Raw genomic sequence first — 14,667 nt, 5'->3', positions numbered from 1 at the left:
CTTGTCTTGTATGGTGGTTTTTGTCTTAAAGTCAATTTGATCAGAAATTAATATAGCCACTCTTGCTCTTTTTGGTTGTCATTTGCTTGATAGATCTTTTTCCAACCTTTGATTTTTAGTCTGTTTTTGTCTTTGTCTCTAAGGTGTATCTCTTACAGATAGCATATTGATGGGTTTTGTTTTCTTATCCAGTCCCAACTCTCTGTCCACCAGAGCTCCTCTTGTGTAGTTAAAGAAGGTCAAAAGATGCTGCCTCCTTGCCCCTTTAGCACCATGCCTGTTTAGGGTGGGATATATCTTGAGTCCTGCCATGCTGGAGGGTGTGACTGAAGTCAACACCCTTAGTTTCCTTGAGGGTATATATATAAATGTTCTGAGAAAGTTTGCTCTCCTGTTCTGGTCTTGCGTTTGGTTCTTCATCATCTCACCCCTGGATTTGAGACAGCAGCTGGTCATCTACTAGTGATTTGGGTTCTCCAGCCCCTGCAACCATGTGAGTGAGGGGAATCCTGCAGACCTTCCCACAGACTTAGAACTAGCCAGGCTCCCAGCTTCTAACACCATGTGAGCCATTTCCCTGGCAGTTTGTTCTTGTTCTGTAAGATGAACATAGTGAAATACAGAAGAACCCTGAGACAGGAGGGAGAGTACAGCGGGGAGGAGGAGGAGGTGATGTTGGAAATGACGGAGGGGTATAACAGTTTAGAAAAGCTGGACATTTGTGGCAACTTTAACCTCTGCCTCATAGAGACCAGCCTTGTGCTGATCCTCTTAAAAGAAGTTATTTGACATCTTGTACCAGTTTCTCACCTTGGCACAATTATTTATGTGGGCATGTTAGTTTAAGCTTACCAAATAATCTGATTTCTATTGGGTACTTGGAATATGCCTTTATGTCACTTGGGAGAGCTTGGTTACATTAGTGATATTTAGGCTTTTATGATTGATGCACAGTACACAGCATTTTACCTTGAGACTTGAGTCCATGTGTTACGAGTCCATGTGTTACCTTTATCTTGTGAGATATGTTCTAAAAATTTTTTATCCTGTTAGTTTCATTGTTTTAAAAACTCTAGTCAAGGTCCACGAAGTCACAATGGGTTGTGATGAAGTTTGAAATGTAAGAGCAGGAGTTTTTGAAGAAAGCTGTAGGATGAGTCTTTTCAGTCACACCTTGTGACCATAGCTGTCATCACAATCTTAAATAATAGCCACTACTTAAAGGTTCATTCATTGCTGCTTACTGTCATTAATAGAATAATTATAGCTAGGATTAGCGTTAGAATTGTAAACTCCCTAAAGTAGAACTCTATGTATTAGGTAACTATTTAAGTCATTACACTTAAAAGGAGTTGATCATCTACAAGTTAGGGACATTTGTTCCAATAATCTTTTTCTTTTAACTTCGGATTAAAATCATTTAGGTCAAATGTTAGGGTTTTCAGAATTTAATGGAGCAGCCACAGTTCACCTTTAATCTGCTAATGATGGAATTTAAGCAGAGAGCCGTGGATTGGCTTTTAAAAATGTGCTTTATCATTGAGCCTGGCTGGCTCTTAAGGCTCTTGTTTGTAAGGATTAAAGTATCAATTATCAATTAGCAAGTTGAGGTTTTGCTTTTCCTTATCAGAAAGGCTTCTCTTATCTGTCTAAATCCACCCCCAAACCCACCGCCACTGAGCGGATTCTGACTCATAGCAACCCTATATGACATAGGGTTTCCAAGGCTGCTGGTGGGTTCCAACCACTGGCCTTTCAGTTAGCAGCTGAATGCTTTAACCACTACACCACCAGCGCTCCTTCATCTGTCTATATAGGTTTATGTAAATGAAGTCATTTTAATCCCACCCTAGGTTGCCTGCCCAAGGTGTGGGTAAAGACCACTAGCATCAGAATATTTGTTAAAAATGTGCATTGTCAGGTCCCAGTGCAGGGCTACTGAATCAGGGTGTTTTAGAGGGGAAAGGGGTGACTTAAATTTGTGGCATTGCAGGAGTTTTAAAATCATTTCTTTTCCTTTAAAATCAACTTCATGGAGTTATAACTCACATACTGTAAATGAATATGCATACAAATGGAGCAACCAGAATCACAATAAAAATTAGAGCATTTCTGTCACCCCAAAGGTACCCTTGTCTCCCTTGATGTCCCTTCCTCCTTTCTTCCCTCCCTTGATCCATCTTTGCTCTAGGTAACCACTGATCCACTTCCTAAATAATAGATTCTTTTTGTCTGTTCTCAAGTTGCATATTGTTGTTGTTGTTGTTGTTATGTGCTGTCAAGTCAAACACGACTCAGAGCGACCCCTCCTTGGGTTTCCGAGGCAGTATCACTGCGGAAGTAGGATTGCCCAACCTTCCGAGTTGCATATTAGGGGAATCATAGATCATGTCCGCATCTGGCTTCTTTCACTTGGTGTGATGTCTCTCTGATTCTGCTGTGTCACTGTGTGCGTCTGGAGTTGCTTCCTTTTCTTTAATGGCTGAATAGGTGCTCCTTTGTATGGATTCACCATTGTTTGTTTATCCATTTACCTGTTGACAGACCTTTGGTTTATTTCCAGTTTTGAGCTGTTAGTAATCAAACAGATTGGAACATTTGTCTATAAGTATCTGATTGGAAGAAACTTGCATTTTAAAGAACCGTCCCAAGTGATTCTTGAGCACATGGACCGATGGTTCTTTTTTTTTTTTTTAAATATTTTATTTTGATGTTGAGAATATGCACAGCAAAACATACATCTATGTAACAGTTTCTATATGTATAATCTAGTGAAATCAATCACATTTTGTGAGTTGTGCAGCCATTGTCATCCTCCTTTTCTGAGTTGACATGAACTCACTGGTGCCTAAATTTGCTATTTAGTCTTTCCAGTTGCTCTTGTCAATTTTATCCCAAATAGATGGTTCTTAAAAGAGCATAATGCTCAGAGCAGACCTCCTTTACAAGTTAAGCTAAACTATGTTTGGTTTAAGAAGACTTCAGGTGATATTTTTGGTTTAAGGTTTAAAGATTATCTCAGAGAAATAGTTTTAGGGGTTCGTCCAGCCTTCATGGCTCCAGGAAGTCGGAGAGAATTTGAAATTCTGTTCTCCATTTTGATTCTTGTATAGAATCTTTGATCAAAATGTTTAGTAACAATGGTAACTGGGCACCGTCCAGTTCTGGTCTCACGACAAAGTTGGCAGTTGGTCACACATTCTGTATCTTCCTCCTATTCCTGCCTCTCCTTTTTCCTGTGTTGCTCCAGGTGAGTAGAGACCAAATTGTGCCTTGGATGGCTGCTTGCAAGCTTTTTGACCCCAGGCAATACACCATGAACTAGGAGAGAGAACAGAAGCACTAGGCATGTTATTAGGGCAATTAACTGGGATGTTGCGTGGTACCATGATCTTAAACCTCCAAACCAAGGAACCAGATCCCATGAAGTGTTGATTGTACATAAGCAGCCTCAGCAGCTACTCTTTTTCTTTTCTTTTTTTTTTGTCATTGTAAACATATCTGTTGTACAGTTTTTTCCAATTAAACTTTTACTGGTGTATACCTTATTGAGAACGCTTAGCAGCATACAATTGTGTAACCCTACCCTTCATCACTGGGTAGGGTTTGCTGTCACTAGGACCGCTCGTTGTTATTTTCTGTTTCTCTTTCTCTTATGCTGCTTTTATAATTTTGAGGAAGTGCAGATGTTTGTGTCTGATCAAATGATAAATTTTGCCCTGCATTTGTGATTTCAATGTAGGGTCTATTTGGGGCCATCTATCTGGGGTCAGTGTGTGTGCTTCATTAACGTTTATTCAACAGCTTTTCTGTGCTACGGGCTGGGAATATAAAGGTGAACTGGCCAGAGAGGGATTCTACCCTTCAGCAGAACTCTTAGTGACTAATTCATTTAGCTACTGAGCACTTTGGATGCTGTGTGCTGGGGACTCCACAGGGTATGGGTGACAGGAGAGAATGTTTACCTGGGACTTGCTTGTTCTTCCAAGAAACAAAGAAGGTTTTGGTATTTAACTCCCTTAAACTCTCTGGTGTGGATAGTACCATACTTCCATTCCAAATCATGTGGCCTTGATAAGCCGCAATGGGTGACACTGATTTCTGGACAAGGAAAGGACGGTCGAATGAAAAATTATGCTCAAAAGAAGAGATAGCCGGCTGAATAATAGATGAAATAAGTACTGATCAAAAGCTGTTGTTATTCTGCCTTTGTGCATGATTACTAGGGGCCAGGGAGCTAGTGGTTTAGCCCTTAGGGAATGAAAAGATTTGTTAAAGATGTGAATATTTCACTTTTTTACCTAATGAAAAACAAAATTTCCCAAATTGCTATTTTTCCACTTGGTCATGCTTTCACCTTGATTTTGAGGTCAACTGTTTTTTGTTTTGTTTTGTTGCTTGAGGCTATAATGCTTTCCTCTTGCTGTAAGGAGGTGACTTTTAAGCTTGGCTGCAGAGCAGCATTTCAAGATCAGATACTCAGGCCATACCCCAACCAAAACCCAATCAAACTCATTGCTGTCGAGTCATTTCCAACTCATAGCGACCCCTCCTTGGGTTTCCGAGGTGGTATCTCTATGGAAATAGAATGCCTAATCTTCCTTCTGAGGAGTGGCTGGTGGGTTTGAACCACCAGCCTTCTGGTTAGCAGTCAGATGCTTTAGGCACTATGCCACCAGAGCTCCCAGGCCATACCCCAGACCTATTAAATCAGACTTTAAGGGTGAGACACCCAGGCATCAGTATTTTTCAGCCTTTTAGGTGGTTCCAGTGAAGTCCAAGTGGAAGAGTGCTTCTTTGAGACTGCCTTAATTATTGGTACCACTCTTGTATTGTCAGATTTTCCCTTTGCCTTCTAAGTGTAATGGACGGAACCAGTCTCTTCTGGCAAAACAAGAAAAGTTGAACAGTTTAGACGTGAGAACTTGACTAAGTGGTACTGTGTCCTGATCTCTCAACAGAAAAGACTGAATTGCTTTGGTTGCATGTTAAGGGGGAGAAGACGTGGTAAGGGGAGCCTGGACACTCCCCGGGATTTGATTGTGGACCACAGCGAAGAGCCATTGATGTTGCTGTCATCAGGCTCTAGGGAGAGAGAGGGGACATCTTTTGTTGGTATGTTAATAATTCCAGAAAATCCTGAGGAGTGTTGTTGTTAGGTGCTGTCGAGTCTACTCCGACTCATGGCAACCCCGTGTGCACCAGAATGCAGCAGTGCTCAGGCCTGGCCCATCCTCACAGTCCTTGCCGTGCTGAGCTCATTGTTGCAGCCCCTGTGTGAGTCTGTCTGGTTGTGGATCTTCCCCTTTTCACTGACCCTCTACTTTACTCAGCATGATATCCCTTCTGACAACATGACCAGGAAAGGTGAGGTGAAGTCTGGCCATTCTCACTTCCAAGGAACATTCTGGCTGCGCTTCTAGGACAGATGTGTTCGTCCTGCTGGCAGTCCATGGTATTTTCAGTATTCTTTGCCAGCCACGATGCAGAGGCATCAACTCTTCTTTGGTCTTCCTTAGTCATTGTCCAGCTTTCACACGCATATGAAGCGATTGAAAATACCATGGCTTGGGTTAGGTGCACCTTAGTCTTCAAAGTGACATCTCTGCTTAACACCTAAAGAGGTCTTTTGCAGCAGATTTGCTCAGTGCAGTACGACATCTTCTGTCTTGACTGCTGCTTCCTTGGGTGTTAATTGTAGACCTATGTAAAATGAAATCTCTGACAAGAAGAAAATGGGTCATTTGTTTTCCCACTGCTCAACGTTTTGTTACCATTTTGGCCTGTGTATGTGTGTCTGCACATGCATTTATACGTGTACATTGGGTAAATACTGAGCATACTGTTTTTTTGGTACATGATATTTTCTAACCTGCTTTTTTACATAACACATGGTAAACATCTTACCATGACAGTAAATTTTTCTGTGCCACCTTTTTAATAGCTCCATGATAAACTGTTGTATGGGCATACCACAATTTTGTCATTTAATCCCCTGAGGTTGGACATTAAGTTATTTCTGATTTTTGCTCTTATTAACAGTGTCAAACTACACATTTTATAGCTAAATCTTTCTGTGTCTTAATTATTACCTTAGACTAAATTCCCAGAAGTAGCATTTCCTCAGGATAAACATTAGAAGTGAATATGAATATTTATAACTTCTGATATATATAACCAAGTTGCTTTGACATAGCAGATTTGTATTTTGAGTTTATGATTTTGCCTGTTTCATCACCCCGTTACAAATAAAGGTGTTAAAAATAATTGACATAGATGAAAAATGGTCCCTCATTTCAATTCACTTTTTTTTTGTTTCAAACAAGATAGAACATTTATTTGCCATTTGTATTGGGAAGATTAGAAGCTCATTTTTATATGAGGATTTTGTCTTCTGTTTATTGATTTGTAAGTGTTCTTCAAAGAGTTGAAATAGCAACACATTCTCTTATGTCTATTGTGCCTTTTAATTTCATCGGTGTGATTTTTCTCCATATAGAAAATTATATATTCTATATTGTAAAATTATCAGCCTCTCTCTTTTTCATTTTTAATGATATGCTATGGAAGGCATCCCTACCCTATAATTATACAATCATTTCATGTCTTTTTTTTTTTTTTTTTGTACTCCTAGGACTTACTTTTTCTGAAGACAAAACAAAACAAAAAAAAACCACTTAACGGTGAACAAACCATCTTGATCTTGTATTCAATAATCCATATGTTATCCAGTGATTTGAAGTGCCACCATACTGCATAGCCATATATTCATCTGGTTGGTTTTTCTGTTTTCTGATCTGTTTGTTTTTGTTCTGTATTGACATACTCAATACAGATTCCTGCATTGGCTAGGATTTGTATCTTGCAAGCATACTGCTGTTACTTTCTCTCTTTTCAAATAATTATGAATATATTTTTTGGAGAAACTATTTTTTATTAGTCTTCCAGAAGAATTTTTAGCATCAATCAAAGTCAGTTCATTGATATTTATTATATTTATACAGATCATGTTTGTGGGAACATGAGTATCCTTAATAATGGCTGTCCCATCCAGGAATATAGTCTGTTTCTCTGGTTATTCAAATCTTTTTTTAATGTTCCTCAGTAACAATTGATAATTTTCTTCATAAAGGTCACGTACATTTTTTGTTAAATTTATTCTTAAGTATTGTCCTAGTGTAAAGACTCATACTTTGTAGAAGTAAGATTAAGATTGTTGAAATTATGCAAAGTCCAGAGATGGTCTGGACAGGAAAATGTCCACATTCCACTAGTTTGTGTTTTGGACCTCTCGGAATTTCCTGTCTTTTGGTATAATTATAAGCTGGTCTTTCTTTCAGATACTTTGCTCTCTTTCTTCTGTCAGTGATGAAAGTTAGCAGTGACGTTGATACCCCTGACTTGTCCCTGACATTGACGTGTCTGTTTTATCGGTTACGTTTGATGTTCACTGTTAATTTCTGATTGATACTCTTCAGGTCAAGGGAAAGCAAATTTCCCCCAATTTCATAAGAGTTTTAAAAGGAAACATGACGGCCACATTATATCAGGTGCCTTTTCTTCTCATATTATTTATTCATTCCACAAGTACTGGGCAGGCTTTGATGCATGTGCCAGCACCAGATGCCAGGGACCCAGTGGTGAGCTTACTCTAGTCCCTGCAGTAGTCTAGTTGGGGACATACAGGCAGACATTATCTTAGTGTATTGCCACCGTCTTCATGGTCTCAGACATGGCATGAGGGTGGTGATCTGGAGGAAGCGTGGAAGAGGGTGAGGGGAAGAATGTTTATTGGAGGAACAGCATATACAAAGACCTGGGGGTTAGAAGAGGGCTCAGTACCTTCAAGGAAGTGAAAATGACAGCACAGTTGTTGTTGTTGTTGTTATATGCCGTCGAGTCGGCCCTGATTCATAGCGACCCCTTCTTGGGTTTCCGAGGCAGTATCACTACGGAAGTTGTTATTGTTGTTGTTGTTATGTGCCGTTGAGTCGGCCCCGACTCATAGCGACCCCTCCTTGGGTTTCCGAGGCAGTATCACTACGGAAGTAGGATTGCCCAACCTTCCTTCCGAGGAGTGGCTGGTAGTAGGATTGCCCAACCTTCCTTCTGAGGAGTGGACAGCGCAGTAGAAGTTTAGAAAGAATGAGAAGGGAGGGTGCGGTAGGTTTTGCATTTAACCTTTTCAGCCTTATTGAGGAATCTGGATGTCATTGTAAGGCCAATTAGGAGTCCATCAAAGAGCTTAATAGTTTCTGTTGAATGATCCTGGGTGGAACAAGAAATGAGTCAAGAGGTGGCTGTGGTGTAATGATGAGGATGATGGTGACTCCCTGCTGTGGAGTAGACAGAGTTGCATAGATTTGGGAGTTTCCATGAGTGTGGTGGGTGTTACCCCTGGTCAGGGAGCTCAGCACTTCCTCAGAAATCACAAGGAGGACAGAAACCACACAGCAAGAGCCATGTGGAGACTGAGCTTGAAGGCCAGCCGTATTCATTTCAGGAGTTAGGGCGGGCTTGAAACTCTGATTCAGGTTTGAACCCTGCTCCACCTCTTAAAGCGGTGTGTCCTTCGGCAAGTTACTTAACTTCTCTGAAGCTTAGTTTCCACTTTTGCAGGGTTGGTGTGGGAATCAGTGATAAATTATGCTTATTAGTGAGGAATAAGGAGCTCTGGTAGCATAGTGCCTAAGGCACTTGACTGCTAACCAGAAGGCTGGTGGTTCAAACCCACCAGCCACTCCTTGGAAGGAAGGTTGGGCAATCCTACTTCTGTAGTGATACTGCCTCGGAAACCCAAGGGGGGGTCGCTATGAGTCGGGTCCTACTTGAAGGCACAACATAATGAGAGGTCAGAGATGGGCCTGGCCCTCAGCCATCACTGGGAAACTACGGCTGTTACTCTTGACTGTCATCCTCATCCTTTTCATCATTTGTGAAACATGCTCTTCCATCCCTCAGCCCTTTCTTTCCTTTGTCACGTTGTCAGAGCACAGGGACCTAGGATCACTTCTTTACCTTCCTAAAAATTATGGGTTATACAGAATTTAAAGCCAAATATTTCCTTTGAGGCCTTTTAATGTCTTGCCTACTGGGCTGTATTGGTGACTTTGAAACTTGGATAAAATGGACAAGTTTACTTTTTCAGTTCATTTAAAAAATGTTTTAAGCATAAGGATAGTGAATGAGCTTGCATTACTTGTCTTCTGTCTCTCTTTGCAGAGGGGAGGGAGAGAGGAGTCAGCCCTGAGTTGTCAAACTGTTCAGTGCTCCACTGCTAGCTCTGATAGATTGGCAGTTCAAACCCCCTCAGAGGCACTTTAGAAGACAGGCATGGGGATCTGCTTTCTTTTTTTTTTTTTTTAAATTAGGATTTGGGTGAAGATTTACAGAGTAAATTCACTTTTCATACAGCAGTTCACATATACTTTGTCTCATGTCATTGACCAAAATTTACAATGCAGCAGCTCCCCTCGCACTTGTGTCCATCCCTTCATACTCTTCTGCACCCTGAGCTGTCTCCCTGTGCATAAGCAGCCCTTCCTTCTCCCATGATTGTTCTCTCCAGGGCGTGTGTCTACTTGAGGTAAATGTTTAACTCACATGCCTGTACTTTGTTTGGCTGGAAACCACAGTTGTGGGTTCAATTCCAGACCTGAAGGGCAGCTAGGGGCCATAGTCTCAGTGGTTACACCAGGCTCTATTGGACCAGCAAACCTGGTCCCCACCTTTTTTTTTTTGCCTCCAAATGATTTTGAGTTTTGTACCACATTGTTCTCCCTCTTTATGCAGGACTCCTACATCCCTTCCAAGTGGATGGCAGTGGTAGCTGGGCACCATCTAGTTCTTCTGCTCTCATAGTTGTATAGGTTGCAGATCGGATGGTGTACCAGTTGCTAGGACTGATTGTTTCCATTAATTTTGGTTTTCTTCTTTCTTCTTGACGAGGAGAGACCCGTTGTTGCATCTAGATGGCAGCTTCCTAGCTTTTAAGGTCCCAGTGGCTACTCGCCAAAGTAGTAGGTAGAACAATGTTTTGTATAGTATGTTATGCCAATTGAGCTTGATGTCCCCTGCGACTATGGTCCCAAGCCCGCAGGATCAACTACTCGGTCCCTCTGGGTGGGATCTGCTTTCAAAAGGTCACAGCTTTGAAAACCGATGGAGCAGTTTCTACTGTGCACACATGTGGTCTCCATAAATTGGAGTTGACAACATGGCAACCAGCAACAAAGGGAGAGGGGGCTTAGGGCCAGGGGCTGGCAAACTTATCCCAGGATCAGATTTTCTAGGGATTTTGCTTTTGGTTTTAACACAAATTCTAACACAGACCCTAAACTTAACTCCGCCCTTCCCTTTTATCTTTTGCATTTTTTGCCTCTGGGCCTTGGCATTTACTCACAGCAAGGCCAGCCTCTAGGGGTGAAACACTCTGATCTCCGGCTGGTACTCAGTTTCTAGCCTTGAGCCTTTCTTCGTCTCAACCTTGTAGACTTGGCTGTGGAGTAGTCTTGTCATTTTGGGACTTTTTTACAGCCCGCTTTCCAAGGGTACGTTTCTTTCTCGGCATCCATTGTCTCCTCCCCTTTCTCCTGCCTACATTTCAAGTGCTCAGTAGCCACACAGGGCTAGTGACAACCCTGTTGGGACTGTGCTGATGTAGAACATTTTCATCATCGCAGAAAGTTCTGCTGGATGTTGTTGTTGTTGTTGTTATGTGCCGTCGAGTCGGCCCCGACTCATAGCAACCCCTCCTTGGGTTTCCGAGGCAGTATAACTACGGAAGTAGGAATGCCCAACCTTCCTTCCAAGGAGTGGCTGGTGGGTTTGAACCGCCAGCCTTCTGGTTAGCAGTCAAGTGCTTTTAGCCACATAGTGTTGGACTATCAGAATATACCCTACGCATTTCAAAGAAATACCTTTGCTGTTTTGATTCTCCCTGATGTTCTGTTATTTTCCACGATCCCATTAGTGATCCCCTCTTCTAGGAGCAGTTCAGAATCAGGGGGTGACTGTAAATGGAGTGCACACATAAAAAGTGAAATGAAATAGTTTGTTTTGGGGTGTTTGGAGTATAACTTGAAATAGGACTTCTGTATAGGAACTGCGATGCCTGTGTGTGTGTTCTGTGTTGTTTGTATACTTTGAGGTAATTTGGCTGTACTCTCTTTTTTCAGGTGCTGAGAGATGGCGCTTGGGGGGCTCAACCTGGCCTGAGAATCGGCTGCTCCCGGAAGAGCCAACTCTGACTCCAGGGCTCCTCTCTTGAATAGGCCTTCACTTCCAGCCACCTCAGTCCAACGACCGTGCAAAACCACCTGTTTTCTCTTAATGATGGGTATTGGTAAGAACACCACATCCAAGTCAATGGAGGCTGGAAGTTCAACAGAAGGCAAATATGAAGACGAAGCAAAGCACCCTGCTTTCTTTACTCTTCCGGTAATCATATTCTCTGTCTTCCTTTCTTAAATCACTTTAAAGTTGTTTCTATATTGAATCAACATAGAATTAGCTTTAATACTTGTGTTTTCAGTGAAGGTTAAGGCATTTGAAAACCAAATGCTTTTCACATGAGAGGAAGGGAGAGGGATCCTGCTGGCCAAATTGCTGAGTCCTTGGTTTTAGGACAGCCCCCCACCCCACCCCATGTCACCTGCTGGGATTAACTGCAGGAAGGAAGCGTGCATTGCTATTTACATTTTAAAACCAACCAGGTGCTTGCTGTAGTTTGAGAATGTTGAAGGCTTAATCTTATCTCCAAAAATGTGCTCTAAAGATATAAGCCAACTTACTTGTATTACAAAGAGTGAGGATGAATGATTTTTATAGTTTAACTTAAACGCCCACACTTAGTATTATGGTGGCAGCATCCAAGGCAGAGGCAGTTTTTCCCATTAAGTGATAGCAGTTAGATAAGGCAGATTATACACGTTCATTGTACTTACTCAATACTAATATTTTTTCCAGATGTAGGATTATGATTTGATGTGTATCAAGTTACCTAAAGTGTTGATTTACAAAAGGAAACAAACAAAAAACTTCTTTAGAAGCGAGAACTTGCCTCTAGGTCTTTTTCTCTTGGAAATGAGGTTATTGGCAAGAGGACCAATCTAGAGTTCCTTAAAACATGGCTCTGGGATTTGCTTCACTGTGATTTTACTTAGTAAGAAAGATGTGAACAAGGCAAGTACAGTGGTTGACTTTACTTTCATTCACATTTTGATTTTTACCTGAATTCACAGAGAGGTCTTCAACTAATTTTACAACTGGCATTACTATTTCCTTCCTCTGAAGAGAAATTTTGAAGCAGAATTTTCTGTAATATTGAAGGGTTAAGGCCAACATAGATTCTCTAGAGGAAGAGACAGTGTAGTTTACTCATTAGCTTTTCAAGTGTGTATTATCTCAGATCTGCTTTGAAGATGGAAATGGAAGTTTCATGCATGGTTACTGACTTGTCTCTAAGGTGGCTGTTCTGTGCCTTGGAGGTGGGGCAGATTATTTACTGTCACCAAGAACTTGAGCATGCTCCAGCTACTCCCCTGCCTTGTCATTGTGGTCTATAGAGTTTTTAATTTACCTATTACAATTGTGATATTTGAATAGTATAGAAAGTGCCCAACATAGGGTTTCAATTTTTGTATTCATGTTGATCTTCCATTCTGTGCCTTCCCTCTCAGGTGACTTTTCTGGCTAAAAGACACGGAGGTTCATGGGTGGCTATTAGTTTTTGTACATTTGGAAATAACTGTATTTTACACTCTTTTTTTTTTTTTAAATTTTATTTTTGGTGAATGTTCAACAATTTCTACATACACCGTTGAGTGACACTGGTTACATTCTTTCTATTATGTTACCATTGTCACTGTCTCCAAGTTATTTCACCACCATTAACTTAGACTCATTATTGTGTGCCACTGAGTCAGACCCAACTCATAGCGACCCCTCCTTGGGTTTCTGAGGCGTTATCACTACAGAAGTACATTGCCCAACCTTCCTTCTGAGGAGTGGCTGGTGGAGTTACTAAAACGTGTTGTCAGTTTGATCTCATATAGATAATTTTCTAAAAGAATGCAGTGCCCAAGGCAGACATTCCTTACTAATTCAGCTACACTGTTGTTTAGTTTGAAGATGACTTCAGGGGATAGTTTTGGTTCAGAGTTAAATTTTCTCAGGATAACAGACTTAGGGTTCCTCCGGCCTCAGTGGGTCCCAAAGTCTGAGTTCTGTGTTGTTGTTGCTGTTGTTGTTATGTGGACACAACTCATAGCAACCCCTCCTTGGGTTTCCGAGGCGGTATCAGTGTGGAAGTAGATTGCCTAACCTTCCTTCCAAGGAGTGGCTATAAGAAATTTGAAATTCTGTCCACATTTTTGCCCCATTTTGGTCAGGATTCATTTATTGAGTCTTTGATCAAAATACTCAGTAATGGTAACTGGGCACCATCCAGTTCTTCTGATCTCATGATAAGGAGGCTGTAGCTCATGGAGGCAACTATATTTACATTCTCATTCCTTCTCTGATTCCTAGACATCCTTTTTTCACTGATGCTGCAGGAGAATAGAGACCAGTTGTGGTATCTTGGATGTTCACTCTCAAGCTTTTAAGGCTGGAGGGACTACTCACTGAACTGAGGGGTAGACCAGAAACTCTAAAAACAGTGTTACCCCAAGTGCCTGGCAGTCCCATAAAGCCATGATTCTAAAAATCTTTGAACCAAGAGAACTAATCCTATGAAGTGTTTAGTTGTGCCTAAGTAGTATCAGCAACAGCATCCTTTTTAAAATTTTGGTTGCTGATGTCAAATTATATATTATATATATATATATATATATATATATGTAAAATTTACAGCATTCGCCCACTCTAGACTCTTGAGCAAACTTCTATTAATTATACACTAGAGCCTCCCAATCAACCTCCATTTGTCCTTAACTGCTTTCTTTTGATTTTTATGTCTTTTTCTTTTTCCCAGAGTATTTTATTTTATTTTTTATTGTGATTTGGGTGAAAGTTTACAGAGCAAATTTGTTTTCCATTCAAGATTCATACACATTTTGTTTCGTGACATTGATTGCAATCCCTACAATATAATAGCTCTCTTCTCACTTCCTCCCTTTTCCCTGTGTCCTCCTTTCTGGGCATTCCTGCCCTCTGAACTATCTTCCTGTGCAAAAACTGTCCTGCTCTCCCATGCTTGATTGTGCTAAGGACTATACCTGCCTGGTGTAAATGTTCACTCTATATGCCTATCTGTTGTTTGGCTGGAAGCCATGGGAGTGAGTCCAGTTCCAGGCCTTGAAGGGTGACTAGGGGCCATTGTATTGGGGGTTTCACCAGTCTCTATCAGACCAGTAAGCCTGGTCTTTTTTATGATTGTAAGTTTTGTTCCATGTTTCCCTCCCACTCTAGCCAGGATCTCCTATACTGATCCCTTTCCAAGTGGTTAAGAGTGGTAGCTGGACACCATCTAGTTTTGGTCTCAGGGGTATGTAGGCTGAGATTCTCATAGTCCAGTCCCTTGGACCAGTTGTTTCCATGCATCTTTGATTTACTTCATTCTTTATTCTGTATGTTGTTGTTGTTGTTAAGTTAAGTGCCGTCGAGTCGTTTCCGACTCATAGCGACCCCATGCACAGCAGAACGAAACACTGCCCGATCCCGCGC

The 14,667-nt window shown here is 41.3% G+C and overlaps 1 protein-coding gene across 1 annotated transcript in view; it reads left to right on the top strand.

The window, feature by feature from the left end:
* Positions 1–11,331: 11,331 nt before the first annotated feature.
* The window catches only part of SLC23A2 (solute carrier family 23 member 2), a 119,108-nt gene continuing 115,772 nt past the window's right edge, over positions 11,332–14,667 (top strand). Inside the window, exon 1 of the mRNA XM_007957214.2 lies at positions 11,332–11,439. Coding sequence (XP_007955405.1) covers positions 11,332–11,439 — 108 coding nt within the window. The remainder of the gene's footprint in view (positions 11,440–14,667) is intronic.

Source organism: Orycteropus afer, unplaced genomic scaffold, assembly GCF_000298275.1.
Source record: "Orycteropus afer afer isolate SDZICR_OR568_19922 unplaced genomic scaffold, OryAfe1.0 scaffold00717, whole genome shotgun sequence".
In the NCBI taxonomy this organism is placed as follows: domain Eukaryota; kingdom Metazoa; phylum Chordata; class Mammalia; order Tubulidentata; family Orycteropodidae; genus Orycteropus; species Orycteropus afer.
Note: the sequence above shows the minus strand (reverse complement) of the source record. Positions and strands in the feature narration are given on the sequence as shown.